This window comes from Eucyclogobius newberryi, unplaced genomic scaffold (assembly GCF_026437365.1).
Source record: "Eucyclogobius newberryi isolate DKJ021-1_F unplaced genomic scaffold, fEucNew1.0.hap1 SCAF_17, whole genome shotgun sequence".
Taxonomy (NCBI): domain Eukaryota; kingdom Metazoa; phylum Chordata; class Actinopteri; order Gobiiformes; family Gobiidae; genus Eucyclogobius; species Eucyclogobius newberryi.
Window position 1 is genome coordinate 14840746 of NW_027315801.1, and position 24904 is coordinate 14865649.

Sequence of the window (24904 nt, forward strand, 5' to 3'; positions counted from 1 at the left end):
TCTGGATTACTCATTCACTCCCCACACTTGCTATTGCTCAGCTGCTTTTTAAAGTCACAAAAGTGGCTTCAGAAGTCCATTCTCCTTCAGCTGACCTGTTCAAATCTGTTGGCGTCATGTTTAAATACAGTACAAAGCTGTGCCGTTCTTCTTCTTTCCCCACACGATCACCAAAAGAGGATGTGGAGACTAATCCAAGCTTTGTCTACTCACATACATTATTTGAACTTATAAAACATAAAAACACCAATGCAAAGAGGTTTATTTAAAAAGCCCCCCCAAAAATAAAGACAAAAAGCATAGCCTTCTTTAAAAGGAAAGAGAACTTACTGTATTCCAGTTCAAATGGGCTCTGCATGCTCCCCATGTGAGAAGACTCCAACCGGGGCACTAAGGCAAAGCGATGGAGGCCAGAGAAGCCAGAGCGAGGTGAGGAGAAGGTTTGAGCAGGCAAACGACAGAATAAACAGGTAAGAAGGGGAACCATTAGGTCAAAAAGGGTGGCATAAAGGCCAGCGGGTGGGTCGAGTTAGGCAGGGGGGCGTAGAGTTAGACAGGAGCGCATGGGAGGAAGCGTGGAGAGAAAATAGAAGAGAAAATCAGACAAAGAATGGGGAAAAAAGTTCAGAAACAACAGAGACATCAGCAGAAAGTAAGAAATATTGCTGTGGGTAATGGAGACAAAGAGGAGTCCAGAGTTCCTGTAAAAGTCTATAAAACCGGGGGCACTTGATGAAATGTTATTTTTAGAGATAGCAAAATATGTTGATGGAAAAAATATATATATATTGAGTCCCAAAAGGTATTTTTTTCATCTATCGTTTATGGAGTTGATATAAAAATGATCATGAAAGGCCTGGACTCAAACCGCTAAAACCATGTTAAAAAGATCAAATCAATATAATAAAGAACACACTAAAACAATTTTTTTTGATGAAAAACCATTCCTTTAGAAAAAAAAAATCCTCATATTGATTGAATACAATATTTGATCATAAAAACAATTTAATTTCACATCAATTTAATTTGAATTGAACAAACAGACCTTTAAAGGGCCTATGATAGGTTTTTTAGGATTTTCTACTTTTGACTTTATTTGGAGTTGTTATTTGTGGAGAAAATGAAAATAAAAAATGACAGGAAGTGACATCACACATTCATTCCAGTCGAAGTTTATGCATAATTTACACAAACAACCTTTTTGACTCTCTAAACCTCATCCTAGTTGTGATTGTGGTAATCATAAACCTAAAAATGTGCTATTCTGGGATGACATTTTTTATATTTTTTCTTATCAAAATCCAAAATATCTTCATCTTAACTGCATCTTAGCTCGATGAGTCGTCAGAGGCACTTTAATTATTGCCTTTTAATCTGAATCCAGCTGCAGACCACACAGTAACCGACAGTGCCTGTATTTCATATCAAAGCTGAAATAATATCATTTAAAATCCTGGTGGACGCTTGAACTCTCTGGACCTCATTAAGAGCTGCTGTCTGTCTACAAACACGTCAAGGAGTAAAAGGTCAGAGAATGAAGTTGTGTCTCCTGTTCGGCCCGACAGAGGATATCCTCGCACTAAAACGCTGCTGTGCGCATCTCTCCGCCCTGCGCCGCACGGGGAGGAGCTACTTCCTGTTTGTTCTCCTCCATGGAAAGAACTGACTTCCACAAAGCCACAGTTTCAACCGAAAGAAGTGAGAATGTCCCGTGCTGGCACAGGACGGCGTGACCTTGCTGTGTTCTGGTGACTCATTTATTCTCCCGTCGCTGTGGGAAGTTTGAAGGGCAGAATGTGAAATGCCACAAGGCGACACAGTTCACAATCAGAATAAAGAGAACTAAATACTAATATTTTTTGTACGTTTTTAAACATGTACTTGTAATTGAGTACGATGTTAGCATGTAATTGGCGACATTTAAAATGGTAAAAGAGAACAGTACAAGTCACAGTCGTCACGAGAATGAACTTCTTTCACTCACGTCTCGACTTTATTCAGCTTTAAAGGTCCCATAACATGCAAAATCGACTTTTCAGAGCTTTTAACCTTCTTACATTGCTATTTGTACTTCATATATGTACCCAGAGTGTTTTTTTGATTGATTCCCGCAGTTTTTAGCTATACTACAGACTATCTCCTTTCCGCGAATCTCCAAACTGACGGGCGGGGGGGCAAGACCGCGTCATAAGGGCAAGCACGCGTCATCATCCCCCCTCACCCTCACCCTCCTCCCTCTACAACCCCCTCCCCCTCCCGCCTCCCGCCTGCCGCCCCCCTTCCCCCCGGCTCCGCGCTGCTGCAGGCTGTCTCCCTACAAGCCCCGGAGTTTTTCTGCTTCGATTTACGACAAAACACGGCTCAAAGAGGCCCAAAACTTCATTAATGATATCGCACTCTTTACTGTTATCACAATGGTGAAGGTTTATGTGGCAGTTGATGCAGCAACCGGGAAAATAAACGGAGAGAAGTTCTATCCGATACCGAAAAAAAAAATAAAAAAAAATATATATATATATATATATATATATTGTTCTACGCACGCAGTAGAATGAACACCAGATTTATTTAGTCTCAAAGTAGTGTTGATCTGAAGTTCTATCGTTTCTCACTCGCGCGGCGCGGCGCAGCGCGGAGCAGACAACTGTGGGGCACACACTACGTCACGGGTGGGCGGGGCACACACGCGCTCTGAGACTACGTCACGGGTTGGGCGGGGGAGCCAGATCGCTCTTTGCAAGGGTGGGGGCGAATATCAAACCAAGCCGTTTGCATTTCCGGGTTGGTGAGGGGGTCCAAGGTCTGGGTGATATTTCTTAAGTATTATGTTAAGGGTGTTGCACAACCCTTATTATTATCAATTATACACTTAGGATAGACTACGAAACGTGAAAAAAAGCATGTTATGGCACCTTTAAATGTTTGACATAATCAGGTTTTGCAGTAAAGATTGATAAAACATCACACGGTGTTGTAAAGTACCTCGTAAAGTCGTTCCACATTCACATTTTTTTTGGCATCTGTACTTGAAATTAAGTAAATTTTTAGCCCTGCAAAAATATGTGCTACTGCAACAACTACGACTACTACAACTACTACAACTACAACTATAAATACTACTACAACTACAACTACTACAACTAAAACTACTACAACTACAACTACAATCACCACAACCACAACAACAGAAAATATTCATTAGAAGATAGATTGACGGATACTGAAATATCAGACTACTTCCCAGAAAAGTTAGACAAATGTACAATCCACATTTACAGAGTGGAGTTTGTAAAGCTCCACAGAGCAGCAGTGAACAGCGGCTCCTCCACAGAGCAGCAGTGAACAGCGGCTCCTCCACAGAGCAGCAGTGAACAGCGGCTCCTCCACAGAGCAGCAGTGAACAGCGGCTCTTCCACAGAGCAGCAGTGAACAGCGGCTCTTCCACAGAGCAGCAGTGAACAGCGGCTCCTCCACAGAGCAGCAGTGAACAGCGGCTCCTCCACAGAGCAGCAGTGAACAGCGGCTCTTCCACAGAGCAGCAGTGAACAGCGGCTCCTCCACAGAGCAGCAGTGAACAGCGGCTCTTCCACAGAGCAGCAGTGAACAGCGGCTCCTCCACAGAGCAGCAGTGAACAGCGGCTCTTCCATAACCAGAGCTGAGTCCAGCTGCTGAACATGTGTCTTCCATAATGAGGCGTGTCGGATTTCTGTGAGAATGAAGCAGGGAAAGTTTGGGAAATCCACTGTAAACGACTCGAACATCTGCTAATGTCAAGTGTAACGTCTAATGTGCACTTCATCATTCTATAACGTGCACTTCATTCTATAATGTGCATTTTATTCTATAATCTGCACTTCATTCTATAATGTGCATTTTATTCTATAATGTGCACTTCATTCTATAATGTGCACTTCATTCTATAATGTGCATTTTATTCTATAATGTGCACTTCATTCTATAATGTGCATTTTATTCTATAAGCACAAGCTTTAGACACACTGTGGACCCTGCACACATCTACAGCCGGCCTGTCCTGGTCCGGTCCTGGTCCAGTCCGGGTTCACACCAGGTTCAGTTCAGTTGAGGTGTAAGTATGAGACAAATGTGAAAAGACTGTAAAATTACCCACAAACGTGCTAAAGAAATATACTTTAGATGCTTGATTGAAAAGTTATACCGAGCTGTTGTATTTTTTGGCAGCATTTTGACTTTTTTATGATAAAAAACGATCTAAACTCTGCATTAAAATGTGCAAATGTTCAAAACAACATTTGCTGTACTCTTGATAATTCAGTATAGTGCCCACCTATATTCATAACCATTCTCTTTTGGTCAAATCCAAAATGTTTGAGAAACCCTGTGAGATCACTTCTGCTGTGGAGTCGGGCTGTTCAAAAACAAACTGAACTGCAACAAATCATGTTTCAGTATCCACACTAAATGAATACCTGAACACGTACATATTAACTCCTCTAAGCTCACCACATCAGAACAAGGAGCCTGGCATGAAACTCCCCTGCCCAAAACTCCAATATGTCATGTGACCCGGTTTAAGAAGAGTGACCCGTGCTAATTAAAGCCAATGAAGCATCCGCTAACTTCAAAAGGCTGGAAACGAGCAGCAAAACATAAGGAATTTTGAAATGCTGTGTCAGACCGGCCTCTGAGCGAGCGAAGGGCGGGTGAAAAGAGTTTGTGGAGAGAATCTGTTGGGGTGGAGCCACAGGGGGTGGGGCCACACGGGTGGGGTCACATGGGGTGGGGCCACAGGATAATCAAATACGAAGCCAATGATCTCAAAACTTTGTGTGTTTTGGAGCGACACAATCCATTGAATCTACATAGTATTGATTTGAAAAGTTAAGATAAGTTTGGCGTACACAAAACAATGACAATAAAAAAACTAATGCAGTGTAATCTTCCAAATCAGGGCCTTCCAGTGATATTTTTGCCCGTTTGTGTTTATTTTCCAGTCCATTCATGTGTGTAGCACTTGAACCGCAAGAAAGACATTTACAGGTTTGTTTTAGCTCATTTCTGAGGGATCGCCATCTCCCACCCCTTTTTGAAAGTGTATATCAATATTAAAGTATATCAATATATCAATATACTTTTCTTTCTTACTAAAGCCTACACACCAGACGATTATCCACATTTGAAGACACGATACAAAGTAAATCTAAAGGATTTCACAAACACTGCCTTGGTGTCGTCTGCTCTTTGCACTCTACAGTTTGAGAGCCAATGGGCGCCTGGCGCAGACCGGCCGCTCTGATTGGCTGTGGTTAAGCTGACCATAAGCCACACTCGTAAAAATTCTTGTTTCGGAGCTGCCACTCAACCCAGAGCGACAGAAGATTGTACAGATTGCAATCTACAAACCATTCGATCAGTCGTATTCCCATCCTTTCAGCAGATGTATCCTTTCTGTGTAACTTCATATGCATAACATCATATCCATACGAAGGTTGGCGTGTGCTTTGGAGACAGAACAATAGTAACAGCTGTGCACACCCAGTCATTTAAGCAAAGCCCAAACTGCAGCTTGTCCTTTCCTAAAGAGGAGCGGACAGGGCCAGTTCTCCCAGGCAACACAGCTGTTTTTGTACAACAGAGCAAGCATCATCCTGGTGACTAAGAGCAGGCGGAAGAGACAAACGACCGGAACTTTGGATGATGAAAATGTCAAATTCAAGTTTAAATTCACTGTTGTGTTGAAAAGTGCTTCACAAATGAGGTGTCGAGGATGATATTCTGTGCTTTAGGTGAGTACTTCCATATGCAAAGATTCATTCAGTCTCAAAATGTAGCAACAAATCACCAAAGCAAGTTTCAAGTCTGAGAATTCTGTTCACTGACAAGGGCAAAACAAAAAACCTTTTCTGATTCTGATTCTGAAAACTTTCCCTGTCAAATCAAAAGCACAAACAGGCGAATCCTTCAAGCTGCTGCGCTGTAATCAGCCCCTGCTTCTGACAGCTCCTCTCAACAGCTTTCAGAAGGACTTGGGCAGCTTGTTTCCTCCTTGTGATGAATCACATTTTGTGGTTTATAATAACTACACCATAATAACAAAGCTAATTCGTAATAAAAAAATTGTTAAGAAGGATTCAGACTTTTCTTTCAGGCCTTCCCTCATCAGGATTGGAGTTAGAACAACATTTAATGCACAGAGGTAATTACCCTGGGGAAATAAACAAAAGTTAGCCTGCCGTTGTGTATGTGAGTCTGTAATGAAAGCTAATTTACTACACGAACCATCAGAACATCAGCGTCAGACAATGACTTATGGACTTAAAAACACCACAGAAAATGTCCTGATTTCTGGTGCTTTTTTGAGGCTCAGAGAAGAAGCAGAGAAGACGACCTCGCAAACATGATTAACATAAGTGTGAATGAAGCTAAATGCAACTTCAGCAGTGTTTTTATGAGGCTAAACACTCAAAAAAAGTTTAATATGTCATTTTGAATTAAGTCTTTGTTCATGCTTTGGTAATGAAGCCTGGGTAAATTCAGCATGGAAGGCCTAACTCCACCCATCTACGTCAAGGCCACCTGCTCCCCTGCTCAACCAACGCACCCAGTTCGGCCTGTCAGTCTATGAGAGTTCAGATCCCTTCTCCACCACGGAGCTCCTCCAGGTTTCTACTTTTTCCCATGGAGGTTTTTGTATTTTTTCCTGGCCGAGAAGGAGGGACTAAGGACAGGGGACTCCCGGGACATCGCCCCTCGCACCTGCTCCCCATCTTCAATCAACGCACCCAAGTTACTCCTCCCCGTGGCACGTCGCACCTCTGCTCCCAATCAGCGCACAGCCGGTCCTCACTCAGATGGCTCGGCCGCTTCAGACCGTACTGCGACCCACCACCCCCCCTCCTCCTCCTCTGCATCCCTCTCATCCTAATCATCTACCCTCTCACCATATCTACCACCACCAGTCTCCAGGCCCTAGGGGAGACATCTAATACAATAGATCATGGAGTGCTCATGATCGTCATGTCTTCCGCCGGGGTCTGAGTGCCAAATTACCTTCATAATAAAGCTTGCTAAACAATCTTTTCTGTGTCGTCTGAGTCTCTCCAGGGTGAATTACTATGATGATGATGATGATGATGATTATAAAGTGTTCCTATAATATTCAAATAGTAATAGCTTTCAGTATCAAATTAAATAAACAATAGATTTTTAATCCGTGCCATTTAAAATTCTTCTTCCAGAGCTTCCACTGACAGAATATTGGACAATTAAAGATGATTAAAATTATTCATATGATCTTTCAAAAAATGCACATTTAAATCACAAACTCACACCAATTGTTTGAGTTCCTGCATCTTTAAGTAGCACTCTGACAGTTAAGCACTTGCGTTTTCACAAATGGGCTGTGAAGTGTTCTGGACGTACTTCTGCTGCGGCGAGCGACCACGGCGAGGGGCCCACAGGACCACGGCGAGGGGCCCACAGGACGACGGCGAGGGGCCCACAGGAGAGGAACAACAAAGCGCTCGGCCCCAGAATAGCTTCAGCTGCCAGCGTTTGTCCCAGGACGAGTGACTCCAGGTGTCTACTGGGCACGCTCAGACTTTACAAGGGGGGGGCCGATTTGTCAAAAGTATCACAAATCAGACAATAATCAATTCTAAAACCGGTATTGAAACTAGATACTCGTTTGAGAAAGGATCAATAAAAAACACAATCACATTATTTAACCAAATTTTACCTCTCCTGAACCGTTTTGAGTGCCATAACATTTTTATTTGATCCGTTCTTGAGCAAGTCCCCTCAACTAATGTGTTCAAAATGACATCAAAACGGAGATATTTGTTTTTGCAAATAAACTCTTGGTCCAAACTAACAGTATTCCTAAGTTATAGAACGCATTAAAATCCTAATTATTAAGTAGTTTTCACAACTTTCAGAGTGGAATTTTGCCTCCACTGTAGTGCTAACAGCAACTAGCATGCTAACTACAACTAGCGCTTCCTGGTTGGTGGAAGATAGCAAAGCTTTATAATTAGATGCAGACAGTACACAGCGGTCTCATTTTGACCTGTTTTTACAGATAGGTACTGGGTAAAAATAAACTATTATTGAAAAAAAAAAAAAAAAAACATTTAAAACAAAACACAAAAGCCGATACAGTCTCAAAGCTGACATCGTGCCATCTCGAGTGGTCATTCATCTGAGCAGCTGGCCTCAGTATCTGATGCACTGGCCTCTCTGTCTGAACATCTGCTGCTTCTCCGCACGCAACAAATCAATCTGAATCGTGTTATTTGAGCAAAGACGTGATTAAAAGTCAAACAAGCTGCACATGGACCAAGTGAGTGGAGCAGTTTTGACTCAGAGGACAGAGAACGTGAATGTGAACTCAAGGCTAAACAAGGAACAATCAGTCTTTATACGATTAAATAAGAATGACCTAAAGTCTGCTAAATTAAATAAACTTTTTAAAGCAGTTATTGAGTCAGCTCTATTGATTGTACGTTTAAAGAAGAATGGATCTGCTACAATGTATAAATACACTTAAGACATGAAATTCTGAACTTAAATAAATGTTATTACTTTATTTTGTGTTAAACGAGCATATTTTAAGTAGTAGTAGATAGTACTTAATATTCAAATGTTTTGGTTTTGATCATCATAAAATGAGGGGTAATTTTGATCTCAAACATCTTAAAAATCGTATTATTCTTACCTTATTATTTAAAAAACTAAATCAAACAGTACAATGCAGAGGCTGTGCCGTGCAGGGTTGAAATGTTGGTTAAATGTTAAAAATTGATTTTTGTGGACTTAAATAAACGACTTGAGTAACTTCATGAAATTAGTTTGAGTGGCTCATTACTTTTATGCATTATATTTACAACTAGAGGCTTACAGCTTTAGTATCTTCATTTTTTAAAGTGACCACTGTTCTCTGGCCCGGTGCACTGTGGGAGATTGAGTCATAAAGCAGAAGAATGCAGAAGCTCTCGTGGGAGTCACTGTCCAATCGAATGGAAGGAAAGTTCACAGCAGCAGCCGCAGCAGCAGAAGACCGTGTGTTAAAAGAGCTTCAATTCAAAGCTTTACATTTGATTTCTTCTGACAAGTTGGAACGTATTTTGCCATTTAAATACAAACTTAAAAGCATTTTTTTTTGCTTTGAATGAATCTAAAATAATCAAATAGAAAAAGGTGAAGAATTGTTAGAACAGTAGTTTGACATCGACACATTTCTTATTGATTAAAGCAAAATGACACTGGCAAATAACTAAACAACAAATACTAGATCCAAACTTAATACATTAAGTAAATACAATTAAAGTAAAGCTAAATTAAGTCAAGTCTAGTCTTAGTTTGATTCTTTTTGGATATAACGTATTTTCTGGACTATAAGTAGTATTTTTTCATAGTTTAGTTTGCGACTTATACTTATATACTTATACTTATATACTTATACTCCAGAGCGACTTCTATGTGATATTATTTGTTATTTTCACACCGCATTTCATTCTCAAGTGCCACTTATATATGTTTTTTCTTCTCTATTATGCATTTTTTGGCTGGTGCGACTTATAGTCCAGTGCGACTTATAGTCCGGAAAATACAGTAACGTTATCCCTGAATGATCAAAATCTTTATTATGAATTATCAATAGTGTGAAATATGAGGACAACATTAAGTTTATGTCACTTTAATTCAACTCATGTAGATTATTTTTTGCAGTATGAGGAAACAGGTCATGTCAAAAGGTCAAATGACAAATCACTCAGATCTAGAGTTCAGATTACGATTTAAAGAAACAATAGAGCAACAATTGGATCTCAGAATAGCCCCGTCCGACCAGCAAGAGAAGCTCCAGATGTTTACACGTCTTTTTGTGTCCGAGACAAAGGGAATTCCCTGCACACGGGGGAAATGGGCACGACAGGATGCGGTGCGGGACGGGGAGACGACGTTAAAGTATCGTCGGTAAAGAGGGAGGGGGGAGAGGGGCAGAGGTCGAAGGGTCCCGGCGTCAACAGGACAGGGACGCTCGGGAAAGTGCCTCCACAAAGGAACTGGGTTTCCTTCCCGCAACGGCAGCATCCAACTCTATTTTTGCGACGCATTGTTTTATCAGAGGAGTTCATCTTAGTCGACTACGTTTTTTTGCTGACGTGGAAAGAGTTCGCTGGAGATTTGGGAAGCGTTTAATCTCAGCGCCACATCAAGCCTGCCGTTAGTCGACTAATTGAAGCACAAGGCATGTCGTTGGTTGTATCCCGTTTGTCGACTACAGCCCTACTCCACTCAGAAGTAATAAAAGTAGAAATGAACCCAGCCTAAACCAGGACTAACTGCGATGACTGACACATGTAAACTCTATGGTCAATATGTGCTCCCGTGATGTTGAAATGGCACTTCTTAAATCCTTCTGCTGCTCACACTGCCACATCTGACACAGCTACAAGGAAAAGACTTTGTGGCGCATAATGACTCTTTGAAAATGTTATTGAATGTGATTTTTCAACTGTAGATAAATCTAAAGTTACTCTTAGTTATTATGTGTCGAGCCATGAGTCACACCAGATCATTCAGGCTGTAGTTTGTCCTGACACCAGCAATCCGGCTTGTATGCCAAATATTATGATGGATTTTTTTATTTCTTAATATTTTACCTTTATTACTAGTTTTTTTTCAATGCATGAACCGCTGTGTATTCTTAATAGAAAATTCATTAAACTAGTAATCTGCATGTGTTTTCCTTCCAGAGGGAAATATATAACTGATGTAAATAGAGTGTTTATTTTACCATTATTATTATTAGTATTATCTTGTCTTACGCTAGCTGTTTTTATTTTATTTTATTTTATCTTTATTTTTCCCCTCCATTCCTTATTAAGAAATGAGAGGTTTTGTCTATAGGAGATTTTGTTTATAAGAATTTAGTTTATAAGAGTTCTTCTATTAAGAGTGTTTTTGAAACTTCCTGTAAGTGATCTGTCCTTTTCCTCTGTATCAAGCTGCGTTGCAACAATGAAATGTCCTCATGTGTGGACAATAAAGGAATATCTTATCTTATCTTATTCAAAATTTGTGTGTTTTTGTCAAGATTGCTTTCATTTAAAGCTGTGGTGGAACCTGTGACTTTTTTATGAATTAGTGAAGTTTATGTTTTCCCCCAAAAGAGCATCTTGTAAAAGCAGCACTTCATGACAAAAATGAGATCGCTGCGTCTAATTACAAAGCAATTTCTGTCTCGTCAACTCGGAAATAAGAGCCAAACGCTGCGCTCTGATTGGCTGTTTCACTAAAGCCGCGCCCGCACCTGAGAATGAACGTCTGTGGATTTCAATAACGTGCCAAAGGGTTTGTGAGCGCGGGGAACTGGCTGGACACATACCTGCTCCCAGTTCTGCTGAGTTCAAACCCTTTCATTCTAATTCAGGCGTAATTTTGATATTATACAGCTTGACCAGCAAAAATGCATTTACAATAGTTTAAAACGGCACACTGGAACGTGGCAAAACATAAAGTCAGGGCACTGTCGCATTCATATATCACACAGCCTTAAATATAAAAAGTATCATCAAAGTTCCTTTCCTCAGATACGAGCCGATGATTTACAAAGCAAAATTGTTAATTTGTTCATTAAAGCTGCACTGACCTTTATGTGGATACAAACGCAAAGTAGTTTATGGTAAGCAGCGCCAATAAACCAGAGTAATAGGGAAAGCTCCAAGGCTCATAACAACCAGCAAACATTTTCCCACCTCGCAGACCTTTTCAGAAGAAGAAAAGCAGCCGAAAACAACTGGGAATATGCAGAATAATCTGTTGAGATGATTTATACAGTCGCATTTATTCATTATGAACGATAAAGCTGATGATGGACGTGATGTGACCCATCCTTTCAATGCAGCAGGGTCAAACCTGTCAGGAGCAGGGCATTGGCTACAGCGGTCAGGGATTAAACTATATATTGTCCTTTTTTATTTTTGATATTTAGTTTTTTCTTTATTTTTTATAAACAAAAAAACAGAACAGAAAATGACCAGAGTAATCAGAATAACACAAGAAGACATCAATAAAACATAAATACCAACAAAAGTCCAAACTATTATATATTTATAATGAAATATTGATTATCAATACATTTTCTTCAAAGATATTAAGAACTTTTAGCTTTTGTATAATTATGTGCCTTTAGAAGGAGGGAGCGTATGGAAAAAAACAATGTTGTGTCACAATATAATATAAACCTACTGGAACAATTAGTCAAAGAAGTAATGAAAGCTTTACAGCTCATAAATATAACATTCAGATTCCAGTACAGTTTTTTAGTCCTAAATGTTATTTAGTCCATATAAACCATGAATTGTGGATAGAGGTTTAGTCGTTTCTGTGGTATTTTACAATGAATAATGCACCGTAAAGCACTTTGAGAGCAATGAAAGGTGCAATATAAATCCCAAAGATTGATTAAATATTGAAGTCCATGGTAACTACCTCTGAAGCTTTTTCTGCGACCACTCCTGGACCAATGAGGGATTATACAGACAATTACATAAGGATTTTAGCACAATTTTCTATCCTGGTTGACTATTTTGGTAAAGTTGTTAATTGTAGCCGATGTGACCTAATTCAGCCACAAAAGTTATTAATTAACAACTAAAATACTTTATTTTGTAAAATGAATGTTTGGACAGTGAAAATGGTGATCCTTGCGTGTAAATTGTTTCGGATGCATTTTGTGATGACTCGAATAACTCGGTGCTACTTCCTGTACTTTTCATTTTTTGTTTTCAACTTTTCTTCAGAAATGTTCCACATGATGTTAAAATGATAAATACTTACCACAGGTACAATCCCACCAAACAAACTAATGATTAGAAAACACAAAAACCTCATAGATGTTGCCCTTTTGCAGAGTCACTGTTTTGTGCTTTATAAATCTGGGATATCGGTCACAGTCACATGCTGCTGACAATAGCCACTATAATGTCAACTATCTAAAGTTAGCTTCAAAGCCGTGCTATTTTTACACAGAAGCACATGCTTAATGCCCTCCTCTGATGTCAGCGCTCAGCACTGCAGCTCAAACATTATTCCACAGTCGAAGGCAAACACAAACTTGAACCATGTTTGATAAGAAGCAGCTTTTGTCAGAATTAGGGCAGTGCTTTGGGTCCAGACACGCAGGCCAAACACATGATCTGAGCGGTTAGTGCTGTGTGGTGTCAGCTGTGAGCGTATTTAGTTCTTTATTCAATGTTGTACAACAAAACAGATCAGAGGGGTTCAAATATCCTCATCTTTTGGCCTTATATTTTTATAACATTTTATCCTAGATGGTCTTCCAGTCCGGATCTGGGCTCCGGGACAAAGCCCTTTGGCAGTCTGTATTATCCAGTTAACCATGATTTTTTATTTATTTTTTAATTATTGTTATTCCTAAATTAGTGGACAATTATTTCAGTAATTGATTAGATTAACTTGTTTCAGGCCTGATTGTAATCAATAATCCCAAAAATACACTATTGCACATTTAACTCAGTATGGATTAGGCTATTAAAATATATATTGCAAATCTAACTGGTATTTGAGAGAAAATGTACAATCAAAGTTGAATTGACAGAGCGGAGAACTGCAAAGTCTAACATAAAGCAGATAGTTTAAATTACATCTTAAATGCAATGTTAAGTTTACCAAAGTGATTACATCAAAATGGTGACTATTTAATTCCCATGCCGCCTTATTGGCCAATACTTTTTCATAAATTGTTCTCTTTTGTTGATATTGTTTTATCTCTTTGTATATTATAAACTAGCTTGAAATGAGAGAGACAAACATTGAAACCAGGCAGGAAAGTCTAATTATCCATAGTCTTAACGAGTACATACATCTAAACGGGTGGAGAGCTTTATTAAAACTCTGATAAACTGATTAAGGCATTCTATTTTGAGTGCGTAAAAGTGGTCGGACCAACAGGAAACCAGACTTGCAGAACAGGGCGGCGATGACGGACAGAATGTAAAACGAGCCGCGCCGGAGCATTCATCGTTGGCCGGGGCTTTCATGTATTTCAATGGCTGTCACCTCCACTGCCGGCGCAAAGATGAAGGGAAGGAAGAGGTGTTTATGTCTGGAGACAAAGCCAAGGACCGTTGTTATGACCAGCGTCGGGCACGTTGGCCACGCGAGGGGTGCAAAGGGAGGGAAAGGTATCATCAGCCACGCCCTCATTCAAGAGACACGGACACAGCACCAATCACAGCTCTGTATTATCGATTCAAAGTGAGTGTGACCCTTTATTTTTATCAACTTTTAACTGGGCACGTTCAACTTTCAGCTGGGAAAGAAGCCATCGTGTCCTGATACCTAAATAGGGGAAGGAGCGAATCGACTGTGCCTCATGTAGACCACTTTCTCTCGAACAACAGTTAAACCTGGTTCGAGTGGTTCCTAAAAAGCTGCTAATACCATAATGTCATAAGATCTGGTTTGCTTTCTTGTTATTTTGTTCTGTACCTGTGGCAACTTGTGACGAATCTGGGTAAACCAAGACTAAACCAGTATTTAACCATGCCTAAACTAGAATAAAACTGATAAAGCTGTAATAAAAAGGTAAAAAAAGGGCTAAAACAAGCCTATCAAATCAAGACTAAACATACCAGAAAAACAGGAATAAAACAGGGCAAAAAAGTGCTTAAAATGTATTCATCAAGACAAAATGAACTAAAAACAAAAAGTCAAAACCAGGAATAAACATAGGTCAAAACCAGAACTTAACTACTATTAATCAAGAAAGAAACAATGGGAAAAGATGGATAAAACAAAGACTAGCTTTGAACTGGGACCTCAACAGAATTTAACCTGGACAAATACAAACTAATATCGGTACTCTATATATATTACTATCTGTAATATTGAGTATTTCAGTGTGTTGTGGGTAGATAAAAGTTTTAAACCTGTATTCAACTAGACTGAAACAGTGCAAACAAGAGCTAAAGCAACATACAACACATAAACCAGTACTAAAGCTCTCTCAATGAGGAAAAATCAAGACAAAAATGGAAAAAAACAAGACTACGGAGTTAATAACTAGACCAGACCCAAAAGGAAAGCAATGTTTGTATCAACACGCAGTACTAATATTAGAAACATCATCAAACGTCATTTCCCTGTGTGTTGAGGATGGATAAAGAGTCTAAACCAAGACTAAAACAGGAATAAGTGCAAATAAAGGGATAAAAAGAGTTCATAAAGACTAAAATATATGAACCGAAATTAACAGAGCTAAAATATACATAAGTCTAAACCAGAACTAAAACTCACAACTAAAACAGGAACTAATGGAGACAAAAACACACTAAACAACAGGAAGAGACGGACAAAAACATGACTACAGCGCTCTAATACCGGGATCTTAACAGAACTAAACAAGGACAAAAAGAGATCTCATACTGGTATCAACACAAAGTACTCAAACCGAGAGGCAGAGTTTGTGGGGGACTTACTGGAGACGACCGGGGGCCACGGGGCGCTGCCATCGTCTTCTCCGCTGGGAAGATCTGAAACGCACCAGGAGGACACACTTCAGAGACATTAAGACACCCAGAAAGTTCTCAACCGCGCCACGGAGACACAGTATTTTTATATCATTTGTTTGGGGATGAAAGTGTGTAATTAGAGCGTTCATGGACAATACGCAATTGTGGTCGCAGTCAAGCGTCCGCAGAGATACATTATAGAGATCGATATGAAAAGAAAGCGGTCGAGCCAAGGAACAACAACCTATTAAGTCGCGGGTCACAAATGGTAAATAGATTTATTACCCTGAGTCTGAAAGCGTTTGAACGAACCCAGACTCAAGCTGCTGTGTGCGTCTTTAACCTCCACTGGTTTATTATTTATTATAAACTGAACATTCTATGATATGTGAGACTGATCTCTATCAAATATAAGATTACAATAATACAGACTTTACTTATAACCACAAATGTTTCCAGATGACTATAACTGGACCTATTTCTACAATACAAATGTTCAGGCTTTCAGGTTTATGTTGTCACAATCTTCTTCTACACCTACAAATTATTACTTCCGAAATGTGAAAATATAAATATCCTTAAAATGGCCAAAGGGTCAGAGAGTTTAGGTTGAATTGACCTATCAGATGTCCCAAAGTTCAAATCAAATATATCTTTTACTGATTAGAATAGATCAGAATTGCAATAGTTAATGACGAGAACATTGGACAAGCTGTTCTCCAATCAGAAAGCAGAATGAGGCTCACATGGGCAGGCTCGATCCTAGTCTTTTATTTGTGTTGCCAGTTTCAAAGCTGAGTATATACACATCCCTTTAATATGTTCTTATCTGCTATCAGTGAATGAGTTTAAGCTGTTAGACACATATAAAGGGAATATAGCATGATTTCACAGAGCGTTTGCTGCTTTGTGTGTTATTAAAGAGGCCGCAGGGGCAAAAGTTTGTGATTCAAACCTCTTTATGGAAACTCAAGCACAAACCAGTGTTTACGGAGCGTCTTAGTCATCCAGCTCAATACAAGCAAAGAAAATCACATGGTCTGACTTCATCTGTGACCGATTCCTCAGCCAAAATGACTTAACAGTTCTGCAGAGCAACGGATGTAAGAAAGACCGCTCTAATGTGAGCTACAGTGACATTTGCCCAAACTAGAGGGAGGGAAAGATTCATGCTTTCCCCCAGTATAAATATTAAAAACAATAACACATTTTCCTGTTCAGAATTCTTACTGAAATCTGCATAAAGTGGGAATTGAATTATTATTAAATTCCTAATCTTGCACAATAAAGCCCTGAAGAATGTTGAAACTCTAACATTTACATCTCTTCACACTTTATTTTCGGTTATTACTCTTGTTATTGCTGTGTTTGCTCAGCTCTCTCGGACGATTATGTTCCTGATGGGTTTTTAATGTTCATTTTATTGAACGTTTTGGGGGAAATTGAATGGCAAATTGGGATTTTTCTAACTCAATCCCGATGAGATTTGCGATTTGCGTCCAGGAGCATTCACAATTGAGAAAAGAGAGTCTAAACTACAGGGTTTGCAGCTTTAAGACGGAATAAATGTGATATTTTGTTTTCCTAATGGAATGAAGCGACAGTGACGATAAAGATTAACTACATTCTTTGCACTTTGTTAATCAAAATCAATAAGAGTCGGATCTCTCCTTCACTGGAACTCCTCCAGGTTTCTACGCTTTTTTCCCAAAGAGGTTTTTTTTGTAGTTTTTCCTGGCCGAGAAGGAGAGTCTAAGGACAGAGGACCCTGGGACATCGTCCCTCGCCACCACAGACATTGTCTGACTTCATCGCCACCACAGACATTGTCTGACTTCATCGCCACCACAGACATTGTTGATTCATTTCTCCCTGTGGCCCTCAGAGGCAACTGTTGTTGTGATTTTGGGCCTTACAAAAATAAATTGATTTGATTTGATTTGATAACAGTTTTAAGCCTTACATGTTACTCTTTCTTCTTCCTCGCTGTGGCTTTATAATTTCGTTGGAAGCCTGATGTAACAGATAAATGCTGTGGTTTGTGGTCACTCAGTTCCAGTCAGACTCACCTCCTGAAGCTTCATCTGCAGCAAAGTCTTCGTCATCGTCCAGTAAACTGTGTGACGCCTGTGCTCTTTTCTCCGCCTCCAAATCCTCTGGCAAAGGGACCTCCCCCCAAACCTTGGAAGCTCGGGACACCTGCAAACAAAGAGCGCACACATTTAAAAAGGGCATTGAAGTTTAGAAGCAAGTTTGCAGCATGACAAATCTATTTAAAGCTCCTGTATTGTGCATTATCGTGGCTTTAAAAAAAATACTATATATATATTGGTATGTATGGATAAAGTCGAGGGAACGCCCACAAACGGACTTCTGAGGGGGAAGCGATCCATTCATTTCAATGTCGAAGAGCTGCTCAATCACCCACTGCTCTTCAGACTTTAGGAGTTATCTTGGACCAAATACAAAAGGAAAGACATGGAGAGGAATAAAGCGGTCCGACAACACACATTTGCATAAATATCAAAGAATGCTAACGGTAGCTTCGGGCTGTATGGATGTACAGCAGTGGTTATCAAACATTTACACCAAGTACCACCAGAGACAAGATGTGGCTTTCCGAGTACCACCAGATCCGAATAGGGTCTATAACAAGACTATTTCGGGGCTAAATTAGGGCTAAACCAGATCTTAAGAAGGAATACATCAAAGTCACAGTATATTTTAACAAAAAAATACTAAAGAAAGTGCTTGAACTTGAATTAGTTGTGCTTAAACTACAAAATATACTTCTGAAAGAGAGAGGTTGTGTTTCCTTCTGAATCAATGAAGCCTTTTCACCAATACAAGACCACGCCCCCTAATATGTCACTCCCTCTGTTGGCAACAACGGGAAGTGAAGCATTTTGAAATGACAAATTAGCAGCATGGCTATGCAAGCCTCGAAATAACGGGCCGGTCAATGACCGGCGCAAAAATCAGTTTTGACCGACTCCAAAATCAAGGCTCCGGACACAATGACGACGCAAATTTTTCGCCGTAATATATATTTTTAATAGGCAAAAACAGCGCGGTGAACATGGCCAAAGCGATTCCTATGCACAAACTCGGGCGCGCTATACTAAAGTCCACGATTATTGCTGTAGTTATACAGCGGAGGAAGGCAGCGGAGCCTTTAAACAGTATTAAAGATCATGATCTCTGGTTTATATGAATTCAGTATTTGTGCTCTTCATATCAAATAACAGATAAAAGTACTTTAAATTGTTTTACATGCTAATAACCAGGTTTAACACAACACATTTATCTTGTTCTTATGACGCCGCGATGCCGCGCGTGCTTGTGGGCCCCTGAAATTGCTGGGGGCCCATAACTTTTTCAGGTAGGGGCCCCCCTGGCCTCTAACTTTGAAAATCTATTTCTCAGCATGTAAATGATAAAGAGACATGTTAATAAAAGTTCATTTTTCATTAATTATGTTATTCTGTTTTCCTTTCCTTGTGACCGATTCAGAATTAGCCATGACAGGTACCAAATGATCGGTACCTGTCATGCTGACAGGGACGTAAAAATAATTATTTCAAGGCTTGCTATGGTCAGCTTGGCACACGTGTATATAGTGTACTTTATAGTGGAGGGAAGGCCAGTGAAGTAGTAGTTCTTTAAACACAGACATTTCTGAAGAAAATGAGCATTTACGTCATTTTTCTTGATATATTTTCCAACTAAATGTATATAGAATCAAGTAACTAAGTACTATCATTGGCAGTAGAAGGCGTGTGGACTATTATTGTTAAAAGACCACGTCGATAAAGCACTATCCATAAAACAGCTGTATCAAAATGACATAAATCCAAATACTTTGTACTACAACATTTATTGCATCATCAGTCAACTTTGTAGTGAAGGTAAATACTGATCCATTCATGTTCAACAGCAGCTTACAGTGAGCTACATATCAACACATAAGCACACAAACTGGCAGAGGTGACAAACAGACACAAATCTGTTTCATTAGCTCAAGGCCTCGGGGTTAAAGCCGTCTGAAAGTCTACATCGACTCCTGAACCTTCTGTGCGATCAGGGTGCGGTGGAAACATGATGTCACCTGGACGAGCGGTGAAAAGGTCTGGAATGGAACACCTCAGGGAACAGGTGGTTAAAGACCTGACTGTGATCTCCATGTCATTTAATGTGTGACTGAGCGGAACAAAGGAGCGAGTGAGACGGAAAGAGGACGGAGCGGAGTCCAATACTGATAAAAGCCTCAGGTACAATTACACTTAAAGGGGACATTACGCTTGAATCAGGCTTTTTAAAGAGCTGTAGACGCATTTGCATTGGTATTTCCTGTTTGATATATAGACGGCAATTTAAAAATATAAAACACTCATAAATATGAACTCAAAACATGCGTTAACTTTAATTTACAACATTTAGCAATATGTCTCCTTTAAAGCTAGTATGCCTGATTTCCCAAATGCAAAAGGAGGTAAAGCTCTCACGATCCCTTTGGCACGTGGTTAATATTCATGTGGATTTTCAGGTTTATGCACAGCTTTAGAACAGCTTTTTTCAGACGGTGAAGTGAATCTTGAGCAGACCTCCAAAACTCAGGCATGTGGGTTTATCAATGACAAAATACTGTTTTGATTAGCTGCAGAGCGCATGCAGCGGTCTCATTTTGTCACACAGTGTGGCTTTTACAGTATTCTCTCTGTGGAGGGGACAATATTTACTCATTTATAAAGACGGACTGGTTGTCCAGCTTTAAGGTGCCAAAAGGTGCTTTACTTCTGGGTGTTCATAGATGAAAAATGCTTAGAGCGACCATCGCTGCAGTCACAGCTCATGACGCTGCAGGAGGCGGAGCTACTGCAGCGGCCAAGTGTGAACCACAGAACAGAACATGAAAATACTAATTAAAAGCCAAGTAAATATAGTCTGAACATAAGCAAGCCTTAAACACCAAAGGCACTTTGCATCAGAGCATGTCTGTGCTTAACTAGATCCACCAAAGCCAAGCACCTTCCACCTGCAGATTATTCATATAATCATATACATATACATATACACATATATATATATATATATATATATATATATATATATATATATATACACACATGTGTGTGGGTGGGTGTGTGTGTGTAGACCACCCTGGAAATGTGAAATGTGTCTGAAAAATATGTATACATACATATACTGCAGACATAAATATACATACTGACCATGACAATATAGGGTAGTAATTTATTTAATTCAGTTTAACCTGTACTCAGGAAAAGTAAAACGTTTGTCACATTGACTTAAACTTTATTTCATACAGCTAGTCACATGAATTAAAATTAATCTATTACAAAGGGAATGAAAGAAAATTCAGAGCTTTTGTTTGGTAATTGTGAAGTTGAATTATTGTAACACTAAAATAATCATGGAATCCCTAATTTTAAGAGGTTTTAGTCTTAATTATTAGTGCTCTTCCAAGACTCTAACACTGGCAGATAACAGAGCGTCTGATATCTCACTCCGCCTCTAAGAGCCACTCTGTGTGCAGAGACAGAAGCATGGGCCAGTCGCCTTCTATCTGATCATCTTGATAAAGTCTATTGTCTGGGGCCAAAGCGATCACAAAGAGGGTCTAATCTCTCTCTCACCCTCATTCTGCAGAGCTGCAGGGCCACAGGTTCAGATAGTGCTTGGCAGGGTGCCAGCCTGGCATTTGGAGCTGCCATGGCTCGCCAATTCACATTTCCACCAACAGCTTCATGGTAGTTTTTCCATTTTAGTGGCTCCAACTAATAAATAACTTCATGTATCCCCTCAAATCCTCCCTCCACTCTCTGTGCACCCTTACCAAAACAATCCTGGGACATTTTCAAAAGCAAAGCGCTGACTAAACAAATTCTTTTCAGCTGCTCCGACCAGCGAACCATTCGATGATCATCTCTGCTTCCCACTGCCTTGGGACGCAGCATCCTCCTGGTGGATCCACAACAAGTCCATCTTTATTATTTGTTTGAACAGGAACAGTTCACATTCATGGACATCTCTGTGAACGAGTTTAACTGCAGAGCTCAGACACCAGCAACAGACAAAAAACACAATGGTATCAGCACGGATTGTAAAATTGGTATAATATTATTAAGATTGCAAGCTGCATAAAAGCCATCCCTCAGAGAGAAATACAATATCAGTACCATTTACAAAAGTCAGTATATAATAGAGCCACAGGTTAGAGACGGCTGGTTCTGTTTGAAGCCGACGTGGCTACAAGCCGCTAAAACCCATGAAGCCACATTCTCTCAACACTCCCACATTCTCGCAGCAGTTTGGCTGTGACCTTTGCTCAGTCAGAGGCGAGGCATGTCGACTGTGTTAAAGTTATCTCTCCCTCAAGATAAAGGTTCTGACTCTATCATTCTTACCTTCCGCCCGCCCAGCGCTCACAATGACACTATTACCCCTGGGAACATCTTACTTTTGCTACTTTCTGCAATATTCAAGGCACATACGGCAGCTAGGTGAAGGAGTTACACATAAATACTGCGAACACATTGTACAAAGACGCACTCATTCAAGCCAGAGGAATCCCAGTGTTTACTTATGCAATCCATACTGTTTGCCTTACAAGAAAGGGCATGATCCGCCAGAAACGTGACACACAACACAAGAGGTGTGAAGAGAGGCAGGAGTAGTTTGTGGATGTTTCAGCAGCTCTCTTGTCTCGTAGCTGGAGGCCTGCTGTCGTTCTGAACGCCGGCTCAGGGCAGAGTTTTCACAGCCACACGCCAACAGAACCTCTGAGGCCCTCGCGCTCGCGTGTAGCACAGATTGTGGAGCAGACTGGAAAGGACTGAGTTTTATGTACCACCAGATCGGGTTTAGTGAATATAAAAGCACACTGCCACTTAATATATTCACTAGAGCTGGAGTCCACTTCAGAAAGTCTTGATCTGTGCATCGATGAGATGACTAAAAGGGGGCGTGGACTTGCACTATGCATACAGAGAAGCATCTTCATGAGAAAAGCCCGACTAAACGCTGCCTTCACTCTCAAAACTTAACTCAACTCTATTCTCTTTCTGCTCACATAAAACTTTATGATCCTAATAAAATTGTTAGTTGACTAATAAAAATGTTTAGGTACACTTTATTGTCCCTGTAGGGAAATTTGTCCTCTGCATTTGACACCTCTCAATGCCACTGGGGCCTCTCCACAGGAGCAGCGCCCGGGGCCCCAGCTCCAGATCTTTGTGCTAGGCTTGGTCAGGAGTCAGGACTGTAGCTGGAGGATTTGACCTATTGTGCACGTTTGAAGAAGAATGTGTCAACTATCGAACCAATAATCGACTAGATAACCAAAGCAGTTCGGCTCCAAGTCTGGCTGGTACCACGGCCCGTGACCGGTGCCACGGCCCGTGACCGGTGCCACGGCCCGTGATTGGTACCACGGCTACCACGGCCCGTGATTGGTACCACGGCCCGTGACCGGTGCCACGGCCCGTGATTGGTACCACGGCTACCACGCCCGTGACTGGTACCACGGCTCGTGACTGGTACCACGGCTCGTGACTGGTACCACGGCCCGTGACCGGTGCCACGGCCCGTGACCGGTGCCACGGCCCGTGATTGGTACCACGGCTACCACGGCCCGTGATTGGTACCACGGCCCGTGACCGGTGCCACGGCCCGTGATTGGTACCACGGCTACCACGGCCCGTGACCGGTACCACGGCCTGTGACCGGTACCACGGCCTGTGACCGGTACCACGGCTACCACGGCCGGTGACCGGTACCACGGCCTGTGACCGGTACCACGGCTACCGCGGCCCGTGACCGGTACCACGGCCCGTGATTGGTACCACGGCCTGTGACCGGTACCACGGCCTGTGACCGGTACCACGGCCCGTGACCGGTACCACGGCCTGTGACCGGTACCACGGCTACCACGGCCTGTGACCGGTACCATGGCCCGTGACTGGTACCACGGCCCGTGACTGGTACCACGGCTACCACGGCCCGTGACCGGTACCACGGCCTGTGACCGGTACCACGGCTACCACGGCCCGTGACCGGTGCCACGGCCCGTGATTGGTACCACGGCCTGTGACCGGTACCACGGCCTGTGACCGGTACCACGGCTACCGCGGCCCGTGACGGTACCATGGCCCGTGACTGGTACCACGGCCCGTGACTGGTACCACGGCTACCACGGCCCGTGACCGGTACCATGGCCCGTGACTGGTACCACGGCCCGTGATTGGTACCACGGCCTGTGACCGGTACCACGGCCCGTGACCGGTACCACGGCCCGTGACTGGTACCACGGCTACCACGGCCTGTGACCGGTACCATGGCCCGTGACTGGTACCACGGCCCGTGACTGGTACCACGGCTACCACGGCCCGTGACTGGTACCACGGCTCGTGACTGGTACCACGGCTCGTGACTGGTACCACGGCCCGTGACTGGTACCACAGACCAGTCCTGGGTAAATGAGGGATCACACCGACAGGCACAGTAGGTTCATTCTGCCGTTAGAACCAAACTCCTGGCTTAAGATCTGGATATGCGTCTCTGGAGGCTGAACTGGGGTCGCCCTCTGCCCCCTCTGCTCCACTTGCTCCTCCTACCCCTCCTTCCCCCCTGCCCCTCCTACCCCCATGCTCCTCTTACTCCTCCTCTTGCCCCTCCTGCTCTTCTTGCTCCTCCTCCTGCCCCTCCTGCTGCTCCTGTTCCTCCTGCTCCTCCACCTGCACATCCTGTTCCTCCTGCTCCTCTTGCTCCTCCTGCCACTCCTGCTCCTCTTGCTCCTCCTTGCATGTAATATTGAAAGCCATATTTATTTGTATTTTTTATTTTTTAATTGATCAAATCAGAAATGTTGATCAATCAATCTGAGGAATAAAGGGTGAATAATAATGGATAATGTCAAGAGACACCGAACATCTCGATTTTTCCTGCATAAAGCACTTGAACTAAGGATTACTGGTGCGACCACAGTCTCAACAGAAGCCAAAATAATGTTTTCTACCCACCTTCCCTCCTCATATCTCCGCTTTCATGCACACATGTTGCTGCTATCACGCCCCCACACGGCTGGTCTCATCGCTGTGGCGGCCAAAGTCTGTCCAAGCAGCGTGAGAAGAATCCTGCAAGGGACTCCGATCGCCCACTCGGATAATAAACGCACTGATGCAGCTGCAGGACAATCTGTGAAAAATGTCCTCCCTCCGACGCTAATGTGGACGCGCTCTCACCACACAGAAGGACAAATAGTCTCTAAAGTCGCATTGTTTCCGGACATAGCTCGCATGCTTAATGGGTTTCCAAAAAGTCCCAGCTACCAAACTCATGACTACACACTTTTTTCTTTACTATG

The 24904-nt window shown here is 41.8% G+C and overlaps 1 protein-coding gene across 4 annotated transcripts in view; it reads right to left on the reverse strand.

Annotated features, from left to right (window-relative positions):
* The window catches only part of hspg2 (heparan sulfate proteoglycan 2), a 189327-nt gene that overhangs the window by 112619 nt on the left and 51804 nt on the right, over positions 1–24904 (reverse strand). For all 4 annotated transcript variants that reach the window (XM_072449265.1, XM_072449264.1, XM_072449263.1 and 1 more), the window contains exons 2-3: positions 17589–17718; positions 15487–15540 (exon numbers count right to left, since the gene is read on the reverse strand). In XM_072449265.1, coding sequence (XP_072305366.1) covers positions 15487–15540; positions 17589–17718 — 184 coding nt within the window. The remainder of the gene's footprint in view (positions 1–15486; positions 15541–17588; positions 17719–24904) is intronic.